Source organism: Parasteatoda tepidariorum, chromosome 4 (assembly GCF_043381705.1).
Source record: "Parasteatoda tepidariorum isolate YZ-2023 chromosome 4, CAS_Ptep_4.0, whole genome shotgun sequence".
Lineage (NCBI taxonomy): Eukaryota > Metazoa > Arthropoda > Arachnida > Araneae > Theridiidae > Parasteatoda > Parasteatoda tepidariorum.
This window is the reverse complement of record NC_092207.1, coordinates 40,671,353-40,694,300: the sequence shown is the minus strand read 5'-3', so window position 1 is coordinate 40,694,300 and position 22,948 is coordinate 40,671,353. Positions and strand designations below refer to the sequence as shown.

General features: G+C 27.6%; 1 protein-coding gene across 1 annotated transcript; it reads right to left on the bottom strand.

Annotated features, from left to right (window-relative positions):
• Window positions 1–832: 832 nt before the first annotated feature.
• LOC107450535 (flavin-containing monooxygenase 5-like) lies at window positions 833–22,662 on the bottom strand. The gene is made up of 5 exons (XM_043039116.1): window positions 22,503–22,662; window positions 9,630–9,698; window positions 8,095–8,199; window positions 4,484–5,117; window positions 833–1,898 (listed from the first exon to the last, which is right to left on the bottom strand). The coding sequence occupies exons 3-5, from the start codon at window positions 8,172–8,174 to the stop codon at window positions 969–971; spliced, it is 1,644 nt and encodes a 547-aa protein (XP_042895050.1). The 5' UTR covers window positions 8,175–8,199; window positions 9,630–9,698; window positions 22,503–22,662; the 3' UTR covers window positions 833–968.
• Between the last annotated feature and the right edge of the window lie 286 nt (window positions 22,663–22,948).

Genomic DNA, 22,948 nt, shown 5'->3' with positions numbered 1-22,948 from the left:
ACTTAAGAGTCCTTCTTAGGTAACTTGAGTATTCATGGACTATACCTCAAAATTCAAAATGAAAATCCATGACTTGTTTATTTCTCAGTTAAATCACCTAGAATACTTGAGTAGAACTAAAACAAGATATCACAAATATTTAATATTAAAATAAAAATTGCTTTTGTATAAGAACATGTAAATATTTATAATTTTGCTTCTGATATAGTTTTAAACTCTAGACCCATAATTAGTAATGTGGGGTTTCTTAATTGAGGGGGAAACATACACTTGTAAAAATTCGTGATACCATCATCTTGAAGAACTGTTTCCTTTTCTCATGCAGAAAGTTCCATGTATAGTTAATAGCTATAAATGGTAAACAAATTACTTGATATGCTCTTTACAAACTGACAAAAAAAGCCCTAAATGAATAGAAAAGATTTATCTTTATAAATGAAGATTTATTTTTAAGCCGACCGGCCTGTGTAGGGGTTAGGGAACTGGGCTTGCACCGGAAAGATTCTGGGTTTGAATCCCGGGCAAGGCATGGATGTTCTTTCATTCTCTGTACTATCTGTCCTTACTGTGGGAGCAAGGTTGGATCACTTAATATTTTGGCCCTGTAAGAGTAGCCAACAAATCTGCCCTGTAAATGCCCTAATTGAAAAAATGTTAACACAGTTGGAATTAGAAGTAAAAAAAAAAGGATTTATCTTTATGTTATCATTTCATAAGTCTTTTATCCGAGTTTTGACATGAATCTTTGCTTCTAACGAAAAATAATGTTTGTATTAAATACATTGTAAACGCATAACTGTATTTTTAAATTTTAATAAGTGTGAAATAAAAGCAAAGAAACAAGTTATTTATTAATCTTCATACGCTTTTAAAATTTATATAAATGCTATGAGAGCCCTCTCAAATATTCATAATAGTACTTTTAATATGTAGTTTTATAGATGACATTTTTTTCTAGAAATTTTCGTTTACGAGGAATATGCTAAATTAACGTGAACTTGATTTCTATTGTCTCGATTTCTATGTAATGGTGATAATAATCTTTGTTTACTTGTCAGAATTGCTTGTCTAGCACCTTTCCATTTATGTGGTCCTTTCAATCTGTATTGATAAGCTAGAGCTGGACCCCAAACTAATCTCCAATACAATTTTATGTCCGTAAAAAACATTTTCCAAAAATTTGGTCTCGCACCTATCAAATATGCTATTTCATCCATGTATTGTACGTAATCAACTCTGATAGACATCTTGTCATTTGGAGCATATTTCTTTGAATTAGTTTTGTACCTACTTCTCACATCTTTTTCCATCACTTTTTGAGACGGGAGTGTCTTCTTGCCCATCAATACTTGGCTGACCCATCTAGCTTGCATTTCGGAAACCGGGAAACCGGGTCCAAACACTAGAATAAAACCCATAATTGCCAATGTGGGATGTCTTAGTTGAGGGGGAAAGATACACTTGTACAAATTTATGACACCATCTTCTTGTAGAACTATTCCCTCTTCTAAAAGTGGAAATTTCCACGTGTAGCCAGTAGCCATAATCACAGAATCTATTTTTGTAATATGATCATCACCTTTAAATAGTATTCCGTCTTCTGTAAAATGTGCAATATCAGTTTTCTGAATCACAGATCCAGATAAGAGTTTAGACCCAATGTGGTCATTAATAACTGGATCCTTGGAGAACATATGATAGCTAGGTTGTACACTGTACATTTTATGATCGAACTTCGGATTCAAGTATTTCATTTCAATGTATTTACTGCAAGCATCTCTTGGAAGGTAATCCAAAAAGAATGTCATATAACGACGCAGTAGTACATAGTCCATGGGATAGCCTTTCGGTCCCACTCTTGTCATTATGTATGCTCCAGTTTTTGTACTTAAATATACCTGAAAAAGACAGTTTAAACCTTAAAACTGACCAACATAATGCTTTTTAAAATATGTATTTGAATAATTTATTGAAGCAATTTGAATTAACAATTTGTTTCAACAATTTATTAGAATCTAAATAAATTTTCTTTTTTTGACTGATTCTCGAAACATTAAGACTGCGCACTTTGTAAAAAATTTAGTTTCAAATTACCGTAAAAAGTACCGCCACTCAGGATGTTGGTATATTTTAACGTAGAATCAATTTTCACCGGAACATGTTACGGAATAAAAAATTCTGATTCTCCGTAATGTTTAAAATAATAATTACAATAAAATAATTGAATCACTTAAAATAAATACGCAATACTGTAAAAAATAATGTATAATATCTTAAGGTAAAATGGATTTGATGGTGAAATTGGATTCTAAGGTAAAAATGGATTTTTAAGGTAAAAACAAATCCTAAGTTAAAAATTAATGTTACTTAAAAAATTGATTTCACGGTTAAATGTATTTTACGGGTGATGCAGCCAAAGTACCGGTACCGTAAATTTATTCGCAGTTTTAAGCAGAATACTTTGTTTCATTGTAAACTCTTTTCCTCCTGCGATATGATTTAAACTAACGTATTTAGTAGGCAAAATTATGGTGCAGAATTTTGTTTTTACGATGCAAAATTGCGAGTTTTAAAGGGGATACCAAGAGCATAATTTCAGGATACATCTTTCTTTTTTCATGGCTAATCATTAAATTTCTTCAGAATTAAAATCTGCCAAACTAAATTCATTATATTATTTAAATCATGAACCAAACTTCTGTACCCAAAATGTTTGGAAGAGGAATCAATTATCGAAAGAAATGAAATTTTTGTTTAATTTGGAAGGTCAAAGGGTAATTTTATTTATTAAGGTTCCAAACATAAATCTATATTTTTTTATCTTAAAGTTGGCTGTTGAATTATATCTTAAAGTTGCGTCTGGTACAAATAAATAAACTGTACAACAAAAACAATTTACTTTTTTATTTTAATTTCATTATTATACTCTAAGCTTTTTATAAATGGTTTAATAACTTTTCATTGATAAAAACCTCTAATTTACATGCTTTCTAAACAATAGAAGCCTTCAGCAATTTTTGACTGTTTTAAATTTAATGCTAATTTTTTACAATTAATGCTGAATGAGTACTATGTTAAAAATACATTTAAATTATGTAGTTATTATCAATTTAATACTAGTTTAAAAGTGCTCTTTAAACCTGGTTGACATATATTCTTTCTGTAACTGGTAATAAATCAACATAAAACTCAAATCCACTGAATAATGATATTTTCTATGTGCAAGTAAGGACTGCTTTCTCAACATTTTTTAATTAAAATTTGATATTACAGGTTGCGAGACTTTCAAACTACGATGACCTGCTTTCTTGAAAAGATGTTTATCAAAAATTATTAAATTAAAAATTTATAAAGAAGATAATCTGCATTATTTCGGAAAAACATTGCCGAAAAAAAAAAGATTTATAAGAAACTACGTAAAAGATAGCCTTCAAAATAAAATAATTGGATCTCAGACAACGAGGAAAAAAGGTTAACGGTTTTTATTGAAAAAGGAATTAGAGCCTTGAATATAAATTTAAGAATTAAAGAAATTTAAAAGCTAATTAATATGTTTTGCCTGTAATAAGTGATTGAAGTCATGCGAAGGACAGAATAGAGTTAAATACTGTCAGAATAGAGTTAAATATCCATGTATAGTTAAATGGATTTGATTAATTGCTTAGTAGGAACTTAAAGACAGTGTTTTTATGGTTACGCAAGTAATAAATTCGTACGTAATTCATAAAAAGTAAAATTTTAATTTGTTTTTCGATTGCTAAAATAAAATATCTTTATTTTTCCTCCTAATGAACATAAAAACATGTACATATTATAAAATTTATTATTCATTTTAAATTGCTTTTCTGTAATAATAATGTGGGTTAATTAGTGAAAAATTACTTATTAGAGAATTTATTTACTGATCCAGCTTATATATTTTAAAAATAATGTTTTTATATTTGTATGTCTGTATTTTTTAAAGTAGCTTATCTTTGAAAACCGAATCATATAATGTATTTCGAAAGAGTTTTATTGTCTTAAGAATGGGGAATAAGAAATGTTGTGACTGCATTCAGCTGTTTAAATATAACTGAACACTGATTTTAAATGTTTGAAGTTAAGTTTAGAATCATTTAAGTATTTGACAAGCATTAAATAGGTCTCAGTTTCTAAGCATCCAGTAATCTAAACATCGCATGAAATCATAAGTGATTTTATTATTAAAATAAAATTTAAACTTTATAAAGGTAACTTTTCTCTGTAGTTTAATTTGCCATTTTTTGATTCATGTATATTAGTAGATTTTAACATCTATATATATTCGGAATTTCTTTCGCGAATTTCGATATCTAAGTTCAATTTCCGGCCATACCTTTATAGTTGCTCTTCCAATATAGTTACTCTTCATGTTTAAATTAATTACTGAAATTCCGTTGTAAATAGTGAAGAGCTACTAGTGAGTTCACGTAGATGAAGAAGCTAACTAATAATATAAACTTACTTGTTTAGCAACATGGCTGATTTCAACTGCAGCATCTAAAGCGGAACATCCCATTCCAACAACAGCGACAACTTGTCCTTGGTACTCAGCTACACCTTTCAAACTGTGGCTGTGAATTATTTTACCTTTAAACCTTTCTTGTCCAGGGTAGGTGGGCATTTTAGGGCGGTTGATATGCCCAACGCATACCATAACACCATCAAATATATCACTTGTAATTTCACCAGTAAGAGTACTTCTCACTGTTACAACCCACTGCCCACTCATTTCGTAATCCTCAGCACGTACGACACTTATTGTCTCCATGTTTACCTTCACATGGCGCAGACAGTCTTTTGTATTCCAGTACTCCATAAAATACTGATACAGTTCAAAATGTCTCATGTAGTTATTATAGTGCTCTGAGGGGGGAAAATTACTAAACGCCCCCATTTCTTTACTGTGGTTGATGATTGTGGTGGGCATAATAGATGGAACGCCATCTTCTGTCTCTTCTCGGTAGTACCAGGTTCCTCCAGGTTTGCTCGTCTTCTCAAAACACACTGGTTCCAAACCTTCTTCCTTTAGCATGGCTATGGATACCATGCCCGTGTTGCCTGCTCCAATCACGGCTATCTTCTTTTTACTCATATCCCTGAAATTGAACGATGTTATGTAGGTTTCTGAAAGTAAACTCTAGATTAATAGTTTGGTGATAATGATAAGCCCTATAATGTTAATTTTACTTTTTATATATTTTTTCACACACTGTAAGAAAGGGTTTCTCAAAATTGAGAAAAAATGTGCCAATTTAGATCCCAAACAAATATAATCGAATTTGAATCCCCCATGTTCCCATTATGAAGTATAGTGATAAGTTCAAAATTGAAGCAACATATATGTGAAGTATGTTACATTGAAACAGCATATACATTGAAACATCATATTCTTTGAAACATAATATTAGAGACTGTCACTGTACTCAATAAAGTGCATGTGAATTTTTAAATTTGACAATATTTGTTTCGGAGTTATTTTGACATATTTTTTGAATAATCCTTTTTTTTTGTATCTTTGAAATTTTCATAAACTATAAAAAAACTCAGCATAAAATTTTAAAACAATTTAATCTGAAGAAAATCCCATAAAAAACGCCTTTTAACCATTGATTATTCTTCAAAATTGGAACATGTTGAGAATTTGGTGTTTCCTCGAGAGCTTCGCAACAGATCATAATAGCGGAAGTAGCCCTATCCACGTATGATGATATTTCCAGTTGTGAGTTCTAATTCATTGTAAACCCTGATGATGTGCCCAACTCTCCAAGAAGTTTGTTACAGACTTTTATGTTTTTCCTTCTGATATATAAGGGAAGCTTGTATATTTCGATAAGAATGGACTAAAATTGTTTTCTGAAATTTTTGTAGCATTTGGAGCAAAATTCGATAGCCCCACACCTGATTTAGGATAGATCAAGTATTTGCATCTATGTAACAAAAAATTAGTTCCCCAGTATAAGTCATAAAAGCGTGAGATAAAACTATTTTTTTCTAAGAGCAGCATGCTAGCAAATAACTCATATTATAAAATCTTTAATAAAATTTATGAAAAACTAATTTTTTTCAGATGTAGCACGCAAACCACTGGTTGGGAAAGTTTCAAAATAGACAGATTCCTCATGTCTTCGAGCGAATTTACAAGTTTGGTGCAGATAGGTTTAGAACTACGGATTTGTATAAGGTACATACATGCACACATACATGCAATCTTACATATATATAAATACTAGGAGGCTCCGCCCCTGCTCCCTAACGCTCGCCAACCCCCGAGAATTGCTACGCAATCCTATGTGGTTCACGCCGTGAACCATGGCTCGCTGCGCTCGCTCGCCAATGAACACAATGTTCTAGCACAAAGACATAATATATTATCATCAANATAAAAAAACTCAGCATAAAATTTTAAAACAATTTAATCTGAAGAAAATCCCATAAAAAACGCCTTTTAACCATTGATTATTCTTCAAAATTAGAACATGTTAAGAATTTGGTGTTTCCAGTTATGAGTTTCTTATTGAATATTAACCCTGATGATGTGCCCAACTCTCTAAGAAGTTTCTTACAACTTTTATGCTTTTCCATCTGATATATAAAGGTTTTTAAGCTTGTATATTTCGATAAAAATGGACTGAAATTGCTTTTTAAAATTTTTTTAGTTTTTGGAGCGAAATTAATTTCCGATTTGAAATCCCCTAACACCTGAATTAGGCAAGATCAAGTATTTGCATCAATGCAACAAAAATTGGTTCCCCAGTGTAAGTAAAAAAGTGTATAAAACTATTTTTTTATAAGAGCAGCATGCTAGCAAATAACTCATATTATAAAATCTTAAAAAAAAGGTAAAAAAAACTAATTTTTTTAGATCTAGCACGCAAACCGCTAGTTGGGAAAGTTTCAAAATAGACAGATTCCTCATGTCTTCGAACGAATTTACAAGTTTGGTGCAGATAGGTTTAGAACTACGGATTTGTATAAGGTACATACATGCACGCATACATGCATTCTTACATATATATAAATATTCTGCTTTAATTCTATATATTGGAATAATTTAGGTCTACTCTTGAACCATCAACATTACAGCTCAGCACTTGAAAATCCAATCAATGGATCAAAAAATATTCAAGTGTTCTGTTACGCTAACCAATATCATTAGAAATAATGTAACTGATTGTGATAGTAAAGCTTACAGTAATTAGATTAAATAAAGTAATTAAAATGTAATAGATGCAAATTTAATTGGCAAAATTTTGTTAAAAATTCTTTAACTTTCTATTGTATGAAGTACAATGCAAAGTTAAACGAAAAATTTTGGGGCAGGAAATTTTTTAATAATATGAAAATAAAAAATTTCGATTTAATTTATCATTCTTTAGTTTTTTACTTAGTGATTGTTGCTTGGGTGAGTGCATTCGCTACAAAAAACTGCGCTTTCGTCAAAATTCTTTCTTTGACTTTGTGTTATGTATGTAATTTTTGTAATTTAATAAGATAATTAATAAAAAAAACTACCTAATTTATTACTGCAAAATTTATTTTTTCAACATTTTGTCCCGTTAATTCCAACACAATAGTAATTTTGTCAATGTCTTCTGCGCTAAGTTAAATAATTTTGTTTACTGTATACAGGAAAAAATAGATTTTTTTAAAAAAATTTTAAAATATTGCATGACATTGGAAATCTCCAACAAATATAAAAGTCAATTAAAGCAGTTAGTAATTAGTTGTTTCGCACATCGATATTAATTTTTCATGTGTTTTTTTAATAAATCTATTTCATTTAAAATAATTCTAAATGTTTATATCTTTAAATTTTAAAGACTAAGTTTCATGGTGAACAGGTTTTGTACTTTTTATTTTCCTTAAATAATTTATATGAATTGTATAAATAATTTGATATATCTCATTTAAATAAAGACAATTGAAAATTCGTTGAAATAAAACTTAGTAAGTATCAAGATCTTTTTTTATGTTTAGTAACGCTTATTATCTAGGTCAGATAAGCAGAATATCTATCTGAAAATAAGTTTAAACAATTGATATTTAAAAATAAAATTTTTATTTTTTTCATACCTATGAGTTTCAATGGAACCAGCTTTAATATTTTTTAAAGCACAATTAACTTCATATTCATTGTGCCATTTTGACTTCATTTCTTCTGGAGGAATTCATAGATCTCTAAGGAAATAAAAGATGTATTATTTTGGTTTTATTTTAAATCTTTATTTATCTTTTTTATTTGTGGTAAAACAAAATAAGTGACAATTTTAAACAAAATAATTAATAAGATATGCTTCTTCATTGCTTGCAGTTTTATTTTTGCCATTTCTGCAATTTTTTATTCTGTTCTATTAAAAAAAGTAGGACATTAAATTCATATTTCAACACGTAAGTATTTGAGACTAAAAACAAGTGCTTGTGACATAATAAAATAACATTGTATACATGTATAAATTTTATATTTCTAAACCTTTTTTGATTTATACTTAATGCATAAAAGAAGTTTATACGAGGTTGATTACTTATTATTAATACCGAAACAATCAACATATAATTTTTAATTTCAGCTAAGTAATGCCTTATTGTGACGTGGTTCTCAATAAACAACAACCGATTTTCATAAAAATTGATAGTCATGATAAAAATAATTTAGGCTTAATGCACACAAAGTGACAGATTTAAACATTTTATACAATTAAACAAAAAGTTACTATTGCATAAGTAATAACCGAAATTTTTTATAGACAGGTAGCATTTTATCCGAAATTCTGGTTTTCGCAATTATGGTTATAATTACAAAACATTTGCTAAAATGTACGAAACTTAAAAGTAAATTTAACCGATTGAATGGTTTTAATGCCCTGCGTTAAGGTATCATAATAAAATTTCCAAATTTTACAACATTTACCAAATTTTATCACATATTGTAAAAAGGCTTATTTGATTTTAGCAAAATCCTTAACGAACTGCTGATGTAAAAATTACCGAGGTCCTTGTTTCCAATAGAGCTAAAAACACGGTAAGTTTTGCCATATTTTTGTAGTTTTGGCTATTATTTTTTTCTCAGCATAATGCGTTATAATTAATTAAACAAGTTACTAATTTTACAAAGAATGGAATTTCCAGATTTTTTTTCCTAGCTGTACTGACTCTTATCGAACCCTAGACGTCATCATAGAAAGATATAGGTAAACTCTAACTTGTGATAAAGGCCTTCTTGACAGCGGATATATTTTTTAATCTATCAATAATGCCATCATGATTAAATCATTAAAAGAAAATAAATAGTTTGTTTAAAATTTACGAGTTGTTTTACGGTTAAGTTCCTATAATAAAATTGTACAATTTTATTGCAAGTTATTTATTTCACATTCCGACTGCTAATTACTAAAATAAACTATTGAGAGCAATAATGCTTATTTTACACTCTCATAAGTATTATTAACCAAAGTTCATGAGACGAAAAAAAAATCTTTTTCTACTTAAAAAATAGGACTTTATTAAAGGAATTTGATATTTTTTTTATTGAAGAAATAGGAAAGTATGGATCAATATTAGCAAAAGTAACTGAATTTATTTTGCAAGTATATCAATAAAATCTCACTTACCCTTTATAATATCCAGGTATGTTCTGCAATAAAACTCTTTATTCTTCATAAAACAGCGGCTATAGTATTCTAAAAAAAAGAAAGTGTGAGGTTGATATTTTCAAATGGAACAATTGAATTAAGATCAAAATGAGGACAAAACTAATAAAACTATAAGCATTATCTCTTTCAATACATTTAATTTATTATTTAGACTACTTTCGCAAACTTAGATAGTTTTAATTTATGTTCCATTTTTCTTATTACCGTCTGTTACGGTAGAGCGACGGGGCACATTGCGTTCAAAAACCAACTAATTCACCTGTAAATCTTTTTTTTATTGCGTTGTGAAAACGTTTTAAAGCCCATTTAAATACATGCTAGACATTAAATATAATTAAGAAAATTAATTGAATATTATTGAGAAGTTATTTCATTCGTTGATTGCTCATGATCAGCTCAATATGTTTTTAGAGCCTTGATTAGAATTTAAAATGCAAAAAAGGAGAAGTTCATATTCCAAGATGTTTCCTTTTCTCAAATTAAGTAAATTTTTTTTACGTGCTCTTAATTTTAATAAAAATCAATGAAATGTGTGATGCTTTTTATTGTGTATTTCAATATTCCATATATGCGACGCAAAATGGAGTTAAAGCTCATAACGATTTGTAATTTTGTGATAGTTCGTAGAAATAAAATGAGTGTGAAATTTCATAGAAGTTATAAACATCATTAGTTTCAATTTATATTTGAAATCGCATTTTCTCACGTTTGATAAATTTTAAACAATTTTATGTGGGTTTAAAAGTGCTTTTTTGTATATTTCTTTGAACTTTGTGTTGTATTTTGTAATACACTAGATTTTAAGTTCCAGAATAATTTCTTCATTATTAAAAACAGAAAAGTTAAAATTGATTATTTAATTAAAGTAATATTTAGCAATATTTCCTTTAACATAGTACGCAACAGTTTAAGATGTTTTGATGAATTCACTTTTGTGTGTGGAAAAGTGGAATTTTGCAATCAAAATTATTATTTTTTTTTTATCAATTTGCAAAACCGCTTACAGTTTTACTGACGCATGTGAAAATATGTGCCTATATGAAAATATAATTTTCAATCACATTCAATTCGCTTCAAGTAGAATTCATCAAAATATTACTGTCGAGACGAATTTATCAGTAATTTTCGAAAATCTGTTCTTTATTGATATACTTGTTTCAATCCGGAATTGAATCAAGAAGCAAAATTTATAATGTCATTTTATCACCAAATCAAATTTACCGCCATTTGAAATTTTGACCTTTTACAGACATGATCAAAGTGACAAACTCAAAATATTTTTTTAAAAAAATAATAAAAGAGAAAGTTAAAAACCACGATAAAATCGACATTAGAGGAACAAATAATTTTATTTCATCTGATCTTGAAACCAGAAACGTTTCTTAATAAACTCCCCAATCTGTTGGGGGGGGGGAGTGCCAGCCCCACGTATTTTTAGGCTTGTCCAAATTAATATTTTTTTTGGTCTATTTTAAAATCATTATTGTAATTTAAATCTATTAAAATACGTTATTTTCCAGCAGATATCAATTTTCTCAAATTATTTGATTACTGATTTCGAATTTTTTTTATCGATTATTAAACCTTTCCGAACCCAGAATTTTGGATCTTCTACTATTTAAAACCATTTAAACTACGAAACATTTATTTATTATCATCATATTAATCATTTAATTAGACGCATTTTAAAGANGGCTTGTCCAAATTAATATTTTTTTTGGTCAGAATTTGAGAATTTTGAATTTTGAACCCAGAATTTTGGATCTTCTACTATTTAAAACCATTTAAACTACGAAACATTTATTTATTATCATCATATTAATCATTTAATTAGACGCATTTTAAAGAATAAAAAAATATTTCATCATATATAAATCATTCATTTATAAATTATTCATAGAACTATTCAGTGATCTATTTATATTTGATTTCTTTTAGAAAATTAGAAAATGAAATAGTTATGCTACATAAATAATAGTATAATTATTTCATAATTTACGAACAAGTTAATTATAAGTACATAAATACCAGTTTAATTACTAAATTTCTTTGTGTGGTACCTTTGGGAACTTATGTTCAAGGACATTGACTGAAGAATAAAAATATAGTGCTCTGAATTCACGCAAACGATATTATTACGTTATTAATACTTAAATTAAAAGAATAAAGGATGGTTGGTAAATTAAATATTTCTTATATTCTATATTGAAATCTAAACTATTCATAAAAGCAATTATATATTTATATTTAATTATTTTAAGAGACGAAACATATATGTTACATAAATAACAACATAATTATTTCATAAATTTTTGAACAAGTTACTTTTCAGTATAAAAATATAATCTCCATTATTAAATTTAATTTACGGTACCTTTGGGAACTTACCTTAAAGAACATTGACTGGAAAGTGAAACTATAAATCGTTCTGAATTCGAACAAAAATTGTAATGAAAGATTTAAATTAAACGAATAAGGGAATGATCGTCCGTAGCGCGTTAATAGGGCGGCATTAGTAAGGAGGATTTCCGATTTGTAATTCGACCGAAACTTTTGCCAGGAAATAATCAGAAATTAATGCATTTTGTCTCACCTGGATTGATCTTCTTAATTAGACCTCAGTTGCTGGTACTGACTGTAGTACCTTGTTAATGGGAGAAAAGTGTAACTTTATTCTGCGAGAATACTCACGTTCATTAGAACTTGATTTTTTCGACTATTTTTTCTCAAATACACTTCTTTACCATTCAGTATATTATATATTATGCGTATTTTATTCAGTATGTTCGAAAAAATTATATATAATTTTTCTTTTATCTGAATTTAAAAAGAAAGAAACCATTTAGGTTTCAGAGATATTTTATAGTGTCTTACAAACGTGAGGACATTTTGATAATAAATATTTCTTTACCTTTTCAGAAGTTATTAATGCAGATTTTTTACTTTAAAATATTTAATATAACTTCAATTTACTCAAATCAAATCTGATTTTGCATTCTGGTTTTCAAAGTCCGAATTGAATTTCTGTAATAATATTTTTCTGGCAAAAAATTCTTTCTGGCCATTTAAAATTATTTTGACTTTTAAAACTATTTAAATCATTTTGAAAAACCAAATATGAATTGAGTAAATTGAGCCTATATTGAATTTTTTTAAAGTCAAAAAACTGAATTACTAACTTTGGAATTTTTAAAAAAATATTTGTTAATAAAATGCCTTTATGTTTGAAAAAATCTATATTGTATCTCAAAAATCTAAATAGCTTATTTTTTTAAAATTCAGATTAAAGAAAAAAAAATGTATTTTACAGAACATTCTGTATATTATTGTAATACAATTTCTTTTCTTTCTAATTAATTAATCTTTAACACGATACAATAGAACTTGAAATAAAACTATTTAATCGGTGAAATTTACATTTAAGTTTTGCATTTTTTACTACATGCGTGATATTACGAACTATAATTTGGAAAACAAGAATTTCCGATAAATCGTTACGATATGAACATAAAAATTACTAAATGAATGGTTTAAATACCGTGCATTTTTGTTTCCTTAACCAGAATTTAATTTTTTTAACCAGAAATACCATTTCAATATAGTATGGTAATTTTGTCTGAGATTTTACAACATGTATAAATATTATATTTAGAGTACTAGGAAACTATTAGGAAATAATATTATATATTTATAATTAATGTTCACCATATAAGATCTTTAAACGCATATTTTAGTTTTTTAATACCATCAATAAAATTTTAATAGGTAATATGTTTATTAGATAAAAATGTGAATGTCTAATGTATCACATTTGCAAACCAAAAGTATTATTAAAAGTATCCTGTAAATCTTCACCTTTGCAGATTTACAGGAAGATTCCAGCTTAACTAAGTCATTTAATACTGTTTCATATCGTAAACTGATATGGCATAGTTAACATGTAAGAAACATGTAAGAACTTAACATGTAAGAAATAACCATTATGGTTCATTTAATTGATTTGTTTGCCACAGCCATGAGTTAGATAAAACTCAATTTTTTTTCGGATAAACCATATTTCAGAATATTTCATACTTTTTTCACTTAATTGTTATTTAGCCCTGTGTTGTTTATTAGATAGAAATATTTTAGGATTTTATTCCTTTATTTTTTTTTAAACTTGTGAATCATAAAATATTTAAATGTTTTCTACTTCATAGCTTAACTGTATAAGCTAAAGCATTGATTAAGTAACATATCAATTGAGGAAATGTTTCAAAATGACACGTGGATATTGGAAAATTTATTAAAAATAAGCAAAATTGTCGTATTCAGTATAAATCATTCTTGACGAAATTAAATTTATATCCAAGTAGGCAATAAAATGTCAGTAAAGTACCAATACTCATCAAAATTTTTATTTTCTCTTATAACGGTCATTTCGCTTCGGAATATTTATTCTGAGTTTTATTCTCAATTTATGTTGTTTTGATGGCATAAAAAATTCATTTAATGGTTCGTTTCACTTGAGAAAGCAAGATGAATGGAAATAATCATTTGTCGTTATAGACTTTATTAAATTATCATGAAATTAGTCCTGTTATTACAACAGATCAATCAGAGTTGTTGTCAACAGCAGGAAATCTTCTTTCTGGCCAGCAGTAATTAAACGTTTATATCATATATATAAACATATTAGAAAAAAATAACATTTATCAACGTTAGTATTTCACATATCTATAGTATTATATATTTTTATATATTTACAATACTGTATGGACGTTTTCAGTTGAATAATGAACTATAATGAGCAACTCTTTTGATAAATTATTTTAACTTTTATCAAATAATATAATGATTGAAGACCAAGGGGTAAAAGGGGTTAAGTCCATTTTTCATAAAAATGACGATTGTTGCACTTTAAAGATTTATAAGTTTCGACAATCAATAACGTGAAAAATCAAATCTCCGCAAGAATTATTTACAGTAAAAATGGGCTATACTGTAGAAAAATCCTTTCTGAGAACAAAATCGTTTTTTCACCTAATCACCTTTTACGGTCATAAACAGTTCTTCACCAAAGATCCTCAATATTAAATCATGTTTTAATTTTGATTCAGTAAAAATAACCAAATTCATGAATTTTAAAAGAAAGTTTGTGAAAATAAAAATAAAGGAAATTGTAAAGACTTTTCAGAAGCAGCCTGAAAAATTTTAAAAAATTTTCAATCGGAATCATGTATTTTAATTGAGAATAAATTAGAACAAGAAAAGACAATAAATGCCTTGTGCAATAAAAATATGAAGTGTCTTGGTAATATAGAGTTTACTTAAATGCTTTGATGAATGGTTATTATTATAATATAAAACTTTTATTGAATTTTGGTTTGGATTTTTTTTTATATTATAGAAGTTGTGTGGAAAAGAACAAAAATATATATGAAGCAAATGGAAAAAGTTCTCACTGAATTCGAGAAACTTTTACAGAATTCTTTTTCAGAAATTCAAGCTGTAGTAAAGAAGTTCTATTAAATACTGAATTAGCTGACAACAATATTTTAATTAAATTTCACTTATGCAAACACAGTATAAAGTCTCTTGGTATTATAGAGTTTATTAAAATTCTTCAATGAATGCTTATAATTGTGTTGTAAAACGTTTCCAATTTGAGTAATAATTTTTCCCCACAACTTCTTGAATATAAAAAATATCCAAACCAAAGTACAATAAAAGTTCTCCCTGAATTCGAGAGCTTTTTTCAGAATGCTTTCTCATAAATTCAAGCTGCAGAAAAGAAGTTCTATTAAGTACTTAATTAGCTGACAACAATTTAATATTTTAATTAAATTTCAGTTATGCAAACACAGTATAAAGTCTCTTGGTATTATAGAGTTTATTAAAATTCTTCAATGAATGCTTATAATTGTGTTCTAAAAATGTTTCAATTTGAGTAATATTTTTTTCCCCACAACTTCTTCAATATTAAAAATATCCAAACCAAATTACAATAGAAGTTCTTTCTGAATTCGAGAAACTTTTACAGAATGCTTTCGCATAAATTCAAGCTGTAGACAAGAAGTTCTATTAAGTACTTAATTAGCTGACAACAATTTAATATTTTAATTAACTTTCTGTTATGCAAATACAATATAAAGTCTCTTGGTATTAAACAGTTTATTTAAATTCTTCGATGATTGTTCATAATTGTGCTGTAAAATTTTTCCCATTGGATGAATATTTTTTCCCCACAACTTCTTCAATATAAAAAATATCCAAACCAAAGTACAATAAAAGTTCTCGCTGAATTCGAGAAACTTTTACAGAATGCTTTCTCATAAATTCAAGCTGTAGAAGCGGAGTTCCATCAAACAGTGAATGTGCTGACAGCAAACATCCGTATATAAAATATTTTTCAATCGGGCCTTTCTAGTGATGATAAAGGATTACCACTTTGTTATGCATGCAAGAAGGAAAGATAAGAAAATACTGCTTCAAACCTCTGGGTGCATTCTATACATTCTTCTGGCCTTTTCTTTGAAATACTAAGAATAAAACTCTGCATATTCTGCATATTAAATTAGCAAACTGAATAAAATTCCATTCCGCAGAGGTTTCTTGAGTTTTCAAAAACACCTCACCTGAATAAAGGTATCTTGATTATGCTTTGCAAACACAGTTATTTTATTCGATTTCTCTCTTCCATTTCTTCAATAAATCTATTGAAAAGCTTTAAATCTGTCAAAAAATTCCAAAATATTTTATCAATGAAATAAATGTACTGTTCTTATTTATATTATTTTAATCAATTAAGTTTTAAAATTAATGTGCTTGCGCAACTCGTCGATTTAAATATTTAAAAAACTAGTAAATCATTGCAACTATTACGGGAGAAGTGAATGCCCTTTTTTAACTGTTTAGCATGCCAATATTTCGAAAATGAAACATCAAATCTGAGTTCAAATTTATTGAGCAATTAGCTTGTGAATAATATTGTACTTGAGACATTTAAATTTTACAGTATGAAACAATTTTTTGCATTTCGCTTGGTTCCGTTTAAATCATAATTTAATTTTCTTATAAAGTTTAGAAATTTGATAGAATTGGCAAGTTTTCATCCGGTTTGTAAGATAATATATCAAATCTATTTTTATAATACGACTATAATGCTTATAAGCTTTTCAAGGCATATTTCAACCCCCTGATCGGCATCAAACTCAAAATTTAATTCAAAATGCGCAAAAGCAAAATATTAGCCTAAAACCAAGCGTTCCAAGTGATTTTATTCTTAGATTTTGATTTATTGAGTTATGTTGAGGGAATTTCACTCAATTGGTATTTTAACACTTACTCAAGTCAAATAATGATCTTTGAAAGGAAAAATTAGTATTAATTTCTTTGGTTTCAACTNATATTAAATGAATTATCGTGAAAGGTGATTGGATATATTTTTATATATTTTTATATATTTACAATACTGTATGGACGTTTTCAGTTAAATAGTGAACTATAATGAGTACCTCTTTTGATAAATGAATTTAACTTTTATCAAATAATATAACAATTGAAGACCAAGGGGGAAAATCGATTAAGTCCATTTTTCATGAAAATGACGTTTGTTGCACTTTAAAGATTTATAAGTTTCGACAATCAATAACGTGAAAAATCAAATCTTCCCAAGAATTATTAACAGTAAAAATGGACTATACTGTAGAAAAACCCTTTCCGAGAACAAAATCGTTTTTTCACCTAATCACCTTTTATGGTCATAAACCGTTCTTCACCGAAGATCCTCAATTTTAAAATTATGTTTTAACTTTGATTCTGTAAAAATAACCAATTCATGAATTTTAAAAAAAAGTTTGTGAAAATAAAAATAAAGGAAATCATAAAGACTTTTCAGAAGCAACCTGAAAAATTTTAAATAATTTTCAATCGGAATCGTGTATTTTAATTGAGGATAAATTAGAACAAAAAATGACAGTAAATGTTCTTGTTAAATCTGAAAAATTTTTCAAAATGCTTTCTCATAAATTCAGAAAGTAAAAGTGAAATTTTTCAAACACTGAATTCGCTGACAACAATTTGATATTTTAATTAAATTTTACTTGTGCAATTAATATATGGAGCATCTTGGTAATATAGAGTTTACTTAAATGCTTTGATGAATGGTCATCATTATAATATAAAATTTTTATTGAATTTTGGTTTGGATTTTTTTTATATTATAGAAGTTATGTGGAAAATAACAAAAATATATATGAAACAAATGGAAAAAGTTCTCACTGAATTCGAGAAACTTTTACAGAATTCTTTTTCAGAAATTCAAGCTGTAGTAAAGAAGTTATATTAAATACTGAATTAGCTGACAACAATTTAATATTTTAATTAAATTTCACTTATGCAAACACATTATAAAGTCTCTTGGTATTATAGAGTTTATTAAATTTCTTCAATGAATGCTTATAATTGTGTTGTAAAACGTTTCCAATTTGAGTAATAATTTTTACCCCACAACTTCTTCAATATAAAAAATATCCAAACCAAAGTACAATAAAAGTTCTCCCTGAATTCGAGAAACTTTTTTCAGAATGCTTTCTCATAAATTCAAGCTGCAGAAAAGAAGTTCTATTAAATGCTGAATGAGCTGACAACAATTTAATATTTTAATTAAATTTCAGTTATGCAAATACAATATAAAGTCTCTTGGTATTAAAGAGTTTATTTAAATTCTTCAATGAATGCTTATAATTGTGTTCTAAAAATGTTTCAATTTGAGTAATATTTTTTCCCCACAACTTCTTCAATATAAAAAATATCCAAACCAAATTACAATAGAAGTTCTCTCTGAATTCGAGAAACTTTTACAGAATGCTTTCGCATAAATTCAAGCTGTAGAAAAGAAGTTCTATTAAGTACTTAATTAGCTGACAACAATTTAATATTTTAATTAAATTTCTGTTATGCAAATACAATATAAAGTCTCTTGGTATTAAACAGTTTATTTAAATTCTAAATTCTTCATAATTGTGCTGTAAAATTTTTCCCATTGGGTGAATATTTTTTCTCCACAACTTCTTCAATATAAAAAATATCCAAACCAAAGTACAATAAAAGTTCTCGCTGAATTCGAGAAACTTTTACAGAATGCTTTCTCATAAATTCAAGCTGTAGAAGCGGAGTTCCATCAAACAGTGAATGTGCTGACAGCAAACATCCGTATATAAAATATTTTTCAATCGGGCCTTTCTAGTGATGATAAAGGATTACCACTTTGTTATGCATGCAAGAAGGAAAGATAAGAAAATACTGCTTCAAACCTCTGGGTGCAGTATACATTCTTCTGGCCTTTTCTTTGAAATACTAAGAATAAAATTCTGCATATTCCGCATATTAAATTAGCAAACTGAATAAAATTCCATTCCGCAGAGGTTTCTTGAGTTTTCAAAAACACCTCACCTGAATAAAGGTATCTTGATTATGCTTTGCAAACACAGTTATTTTATTCGATTTCTCTCTTCCATTTCTTCAATAAATCTATTGAAAAGCTTTAAATCTGTCAAAAAATTCCAAAATATTTTATCAATGAAATAAATGTACTGTTCTTATTTATATTATTTTAATCAATTAAGTTTTAAAATTAATGTGCTTGCGCAACTCGTCGATTTAAATATTTAAAAAACTAGTAAATCATTGCAACTATTACGGGAGAAGTGAATGCCCTTTTTTAACTGTTTAGCATGCCAATATTTCGAAAATGAAACATCAAATCTGAGTTCAAATTTATTGAGCAATTAGCTTGTGAATAATATTGTACTTGAGACATTTAAATTTTACAGTATGAAACAATTTTTTGCATTTCGCTTGGTTCCGTTTAAATCATAATTTAATTTTCTTATAAAGTTTAGAAATTTGATAGAATTGGCAAGTTTTCATCCGGTTTGTAAGATAATATATCAAATCTATTTTTATAATACGACTATAATGCTTATAAGCTTTTCAAGGCATATTTCAACCCCCTGATCGGCATCAAACTCAAAATTTAATTCAAAATGCGCAAAAGCAAAATATTAGCCTAAAACCAAGCGTTCCAAGTGATTTTATTCTTAGATTTTGATTTATTGAGTTATGTTGAGGGAATTTCACTCAATTGGTATTTTAACACTTACTCAAGTCAAATAATGATCTTTGAAAGGAAAAATTAGTATTAATTTCTTTGGTTTCAACTTTATTTGAAATGAATTTGCAGGTGGCAGATAGTTTATCTGTGGTGGGTGACTACCCTGTTATCAGAGTCCTAGTGACAGAATACATAGAAAAGAATTAAAAATATACACACTTTCATACTCAGATACTTTTTTTTCTTTTGTTGAAATTTTAATTATTGAAAAAAATTATGTCTGGTAAGGTGATGACTTTCAGAGAACTGTTATGCCTTTTCGCGTTATTTGACAATGATATGCTTAAAATTTAACATCAAGTAATGTTTTTTAATGAGTTCACAACCATGTTATTGAAAAGTTTATTGCAAATTACTGTTTTTCTTTTCTGATTCGTTTGATTAATTTTACTTCCAATGCAAAACTTAAAAAAAAGATATGTATAAAGTATGTTCAGTGCTTTTCTCTTTTGGTGAAACTCTAACTAATGATAAACAATTATGCCTGATAAGATTGTGGTTTTCAGGGGCTATTTAACTTTTTTGAGTTATTTGACACTGATATAATTGAAATTTACCACAAATAAGGTCTTTCAATACATTCACAACAGTGATATTGAAAAGATTCTTGTTGTTGATAGTTCGTCCTTTCTGATTCTTATGATTTATTTGATTTTTTAAAAGTATGTCTCTTTATCTTTTTGCCTCATATACAAGTTTTGCTTGCTCTTTACGCCATGTCTAAGCTGAATATAACGATATAACAAACAATGGCCGCGTTAAAAATATTTCTTGATTCGGATTTGAAAGATCTATACATTTGTCAGCTGCAGCCTCTGAACCCCGGCGTTTTAATTGATACAGAAAATATATGAATATAATTTAGAGCATGTTATTCCATTCCATGTGTGAATTTTTTTTAATGCAAAATTGGAAAAAAGGATGTAAAAAATCAAGTCTTGTGTCAAGTGCAAATAAAAGCGAAAAAAGGGGAAACCCCAATTATAAAATTGAATAAAAGAGTGAAATTTATTGAGTAAACTGAATTGAAATAGTCCGAAAAAATTTTGTAACAATGTCATAAGAGCAGGAATTGTGCTGCTGTTGGCCAATTTTAAAAACTAATCTTGGAAAATATTTAGAATATCTTGTCAATACATAATAATTTCATGTGTAAACTGTTAATATATTTCCCAAAATCATATTTAACATTAACACGTACTTCTTCTAAGTGGATACCATTTTTATCCTACCGAAGGTATGTACTGAAACGTAGCTAAAACACCATGACAACTATCAGTAAAAAATTATCCTGGTTTACACCAATGCTCCAAATTAGGAACATTGTTTAAAACGCATTTAATTTTTTTCCCACTCATTTTTTTCATTGTCTTTAGATGCTCTTTATTTGCAAATTTATCAATATTTACACTCCTTGGTTTGAACTTTCTTAATTCGGCATTTAAACGGTAAAGAACTAACAAAATTTAATTTTTAGGATATATTCGAATTTAATATGTAATATAAAAATTGGCAGTAAATTAATATTTTACCAAACACTTTTTACTAGCTAAGAATGAGTACGTTATTTCTTCATATTATTCACGTCAACGGTATATAAAAATATACGTAAGTTGTAACGTTGAATTATAGAAAAACGTGATTATCCAAAAAACTGAAAATTTGCTTAAATAAATTCGAACCGAAATTTACTGAAATTTAAATGATAAATTTGCTTTTTCAGTAATACATAAAATACATTTTTACGAAGTCAAAAGAGTAAATATTCTTTCGCTAATCTTTAGTAAAAATATACGAAAGCAATCAAACCGAAGGGTAGCTGGAAAATTCCATTTCGCTAATATTACGTGAAATATATCAAAGCTATTTTACCAAATATCTCAATGGTAACATCATTCCGCTAGTATTACATAAGATTTAAGTAAAAAGACTATTGGCTTTATTATTTTCCCAAAATTTGAGTTTAATTTACGTATCAAGTTACATGGGTATGAACTACGTCCACTACTGGTCTCAGAAGAGATTCTAAACATTTTACCATTCCGGTTTCAAGTAACCTATAGTATCTAAATAACCCTAATTTACGCTGATCAAGCTGGAGTTAAATACATTTCATTTACAAAATCTACCACTTAAAATAATAAGTAAAAATAAAGAAAGTAAAGTTTTCTTTACTCCCCTGCGATGTTATTTCTTAATTGCTAATTATTCTGCAGATTAAAGTTTTTTCGTCAACCATTAGCTTTATTTTTTTATTTTTTAAAAATTAAGTATAGCAATATTTTTGATTTATTTATTCTAAAATTTTATAAGAGCTTCCTACATGTAATTAGACTACATGTAATTAGACATGTTCTTGGTATAATTAGACACGTAATTTGTTTTGGAATTAATACCTATTTATCGTAAAATACTCTGTTCATTAACAGGATATTTAAATGAATTGAGAAATAAATGTTTTTTTACGTATGGAACTAAGATTTAAATTTTATATCTGAAGGTACCTAGAAAAATGGAAAGTAAGTTTTCAGAGAACCAATATTTGCAAAAAAGAAAGCATCCTGTATCGAAAAAACATCAGTTTAGAAAAAAAATCTTTTCTGGTGCGTTTGATGTGAAAGGATGCAATACCGTAACAGGAAGTGAAAAAGAAATCTTTTGAATGAAAATCTTACCTCAGAATTTCCATTTCTTAGATTCAACGATTTTAAAGTAGAAAAATCTTGTAGTTGACTTCGGTTACTTTAGCATGCGATACACTTTCCCCCCTCTATATGTGTTCTTCAATGCATTTCGAATATAGTGAACAAGGCATTCTTTTTCCTTTTTCGATATGAATCCTGAAATGGAAAAGTAGATAAGAAGATGGGAAAAGATATCTGTTGCTGAAATAATATACTAAATATCATAATACACTCGAATGCATGGTTCAGGTGAATTGGAAGCATAGTCACAGCTCAATGAATGTTATTTAAAAATATTTTTTTTTAAATGCATTATTAATAAAAGCAGTAAATTTTGATGATTTTGCTACAGTTATTATTTTTAAAATATATGTAACTAATGGACAGAAGATTGCTCCATCATGAGACTTAGTTGTTAGAAAGTCCGTTTCAGTCTG

Bases quoted from the DNA above. Each gene is read 5' to 3' on its own strand.
- LOC107450535 (XM_043039116.1), bottom strand. From the start codon at position 8,174: ATGAAGTCAAAATGGCACAATGAATATGAAGTTAATTGTGCTTTAAAA. The intron at 5,118-8,094 runs GTATGAAAAAAA...GTTCAATTTCAG, and splicing joins GGTTCCATTGAAACTCATAG to GGATATGAGTAAAAAGAAGA. The intron at 1,899-4,483 runs GTAAGTTTATAT...TGTCTTTTTCAG, and splicing joins TCAGCCATGTTGCTAAACAA to GTATATTTAAGTACAAAAAC.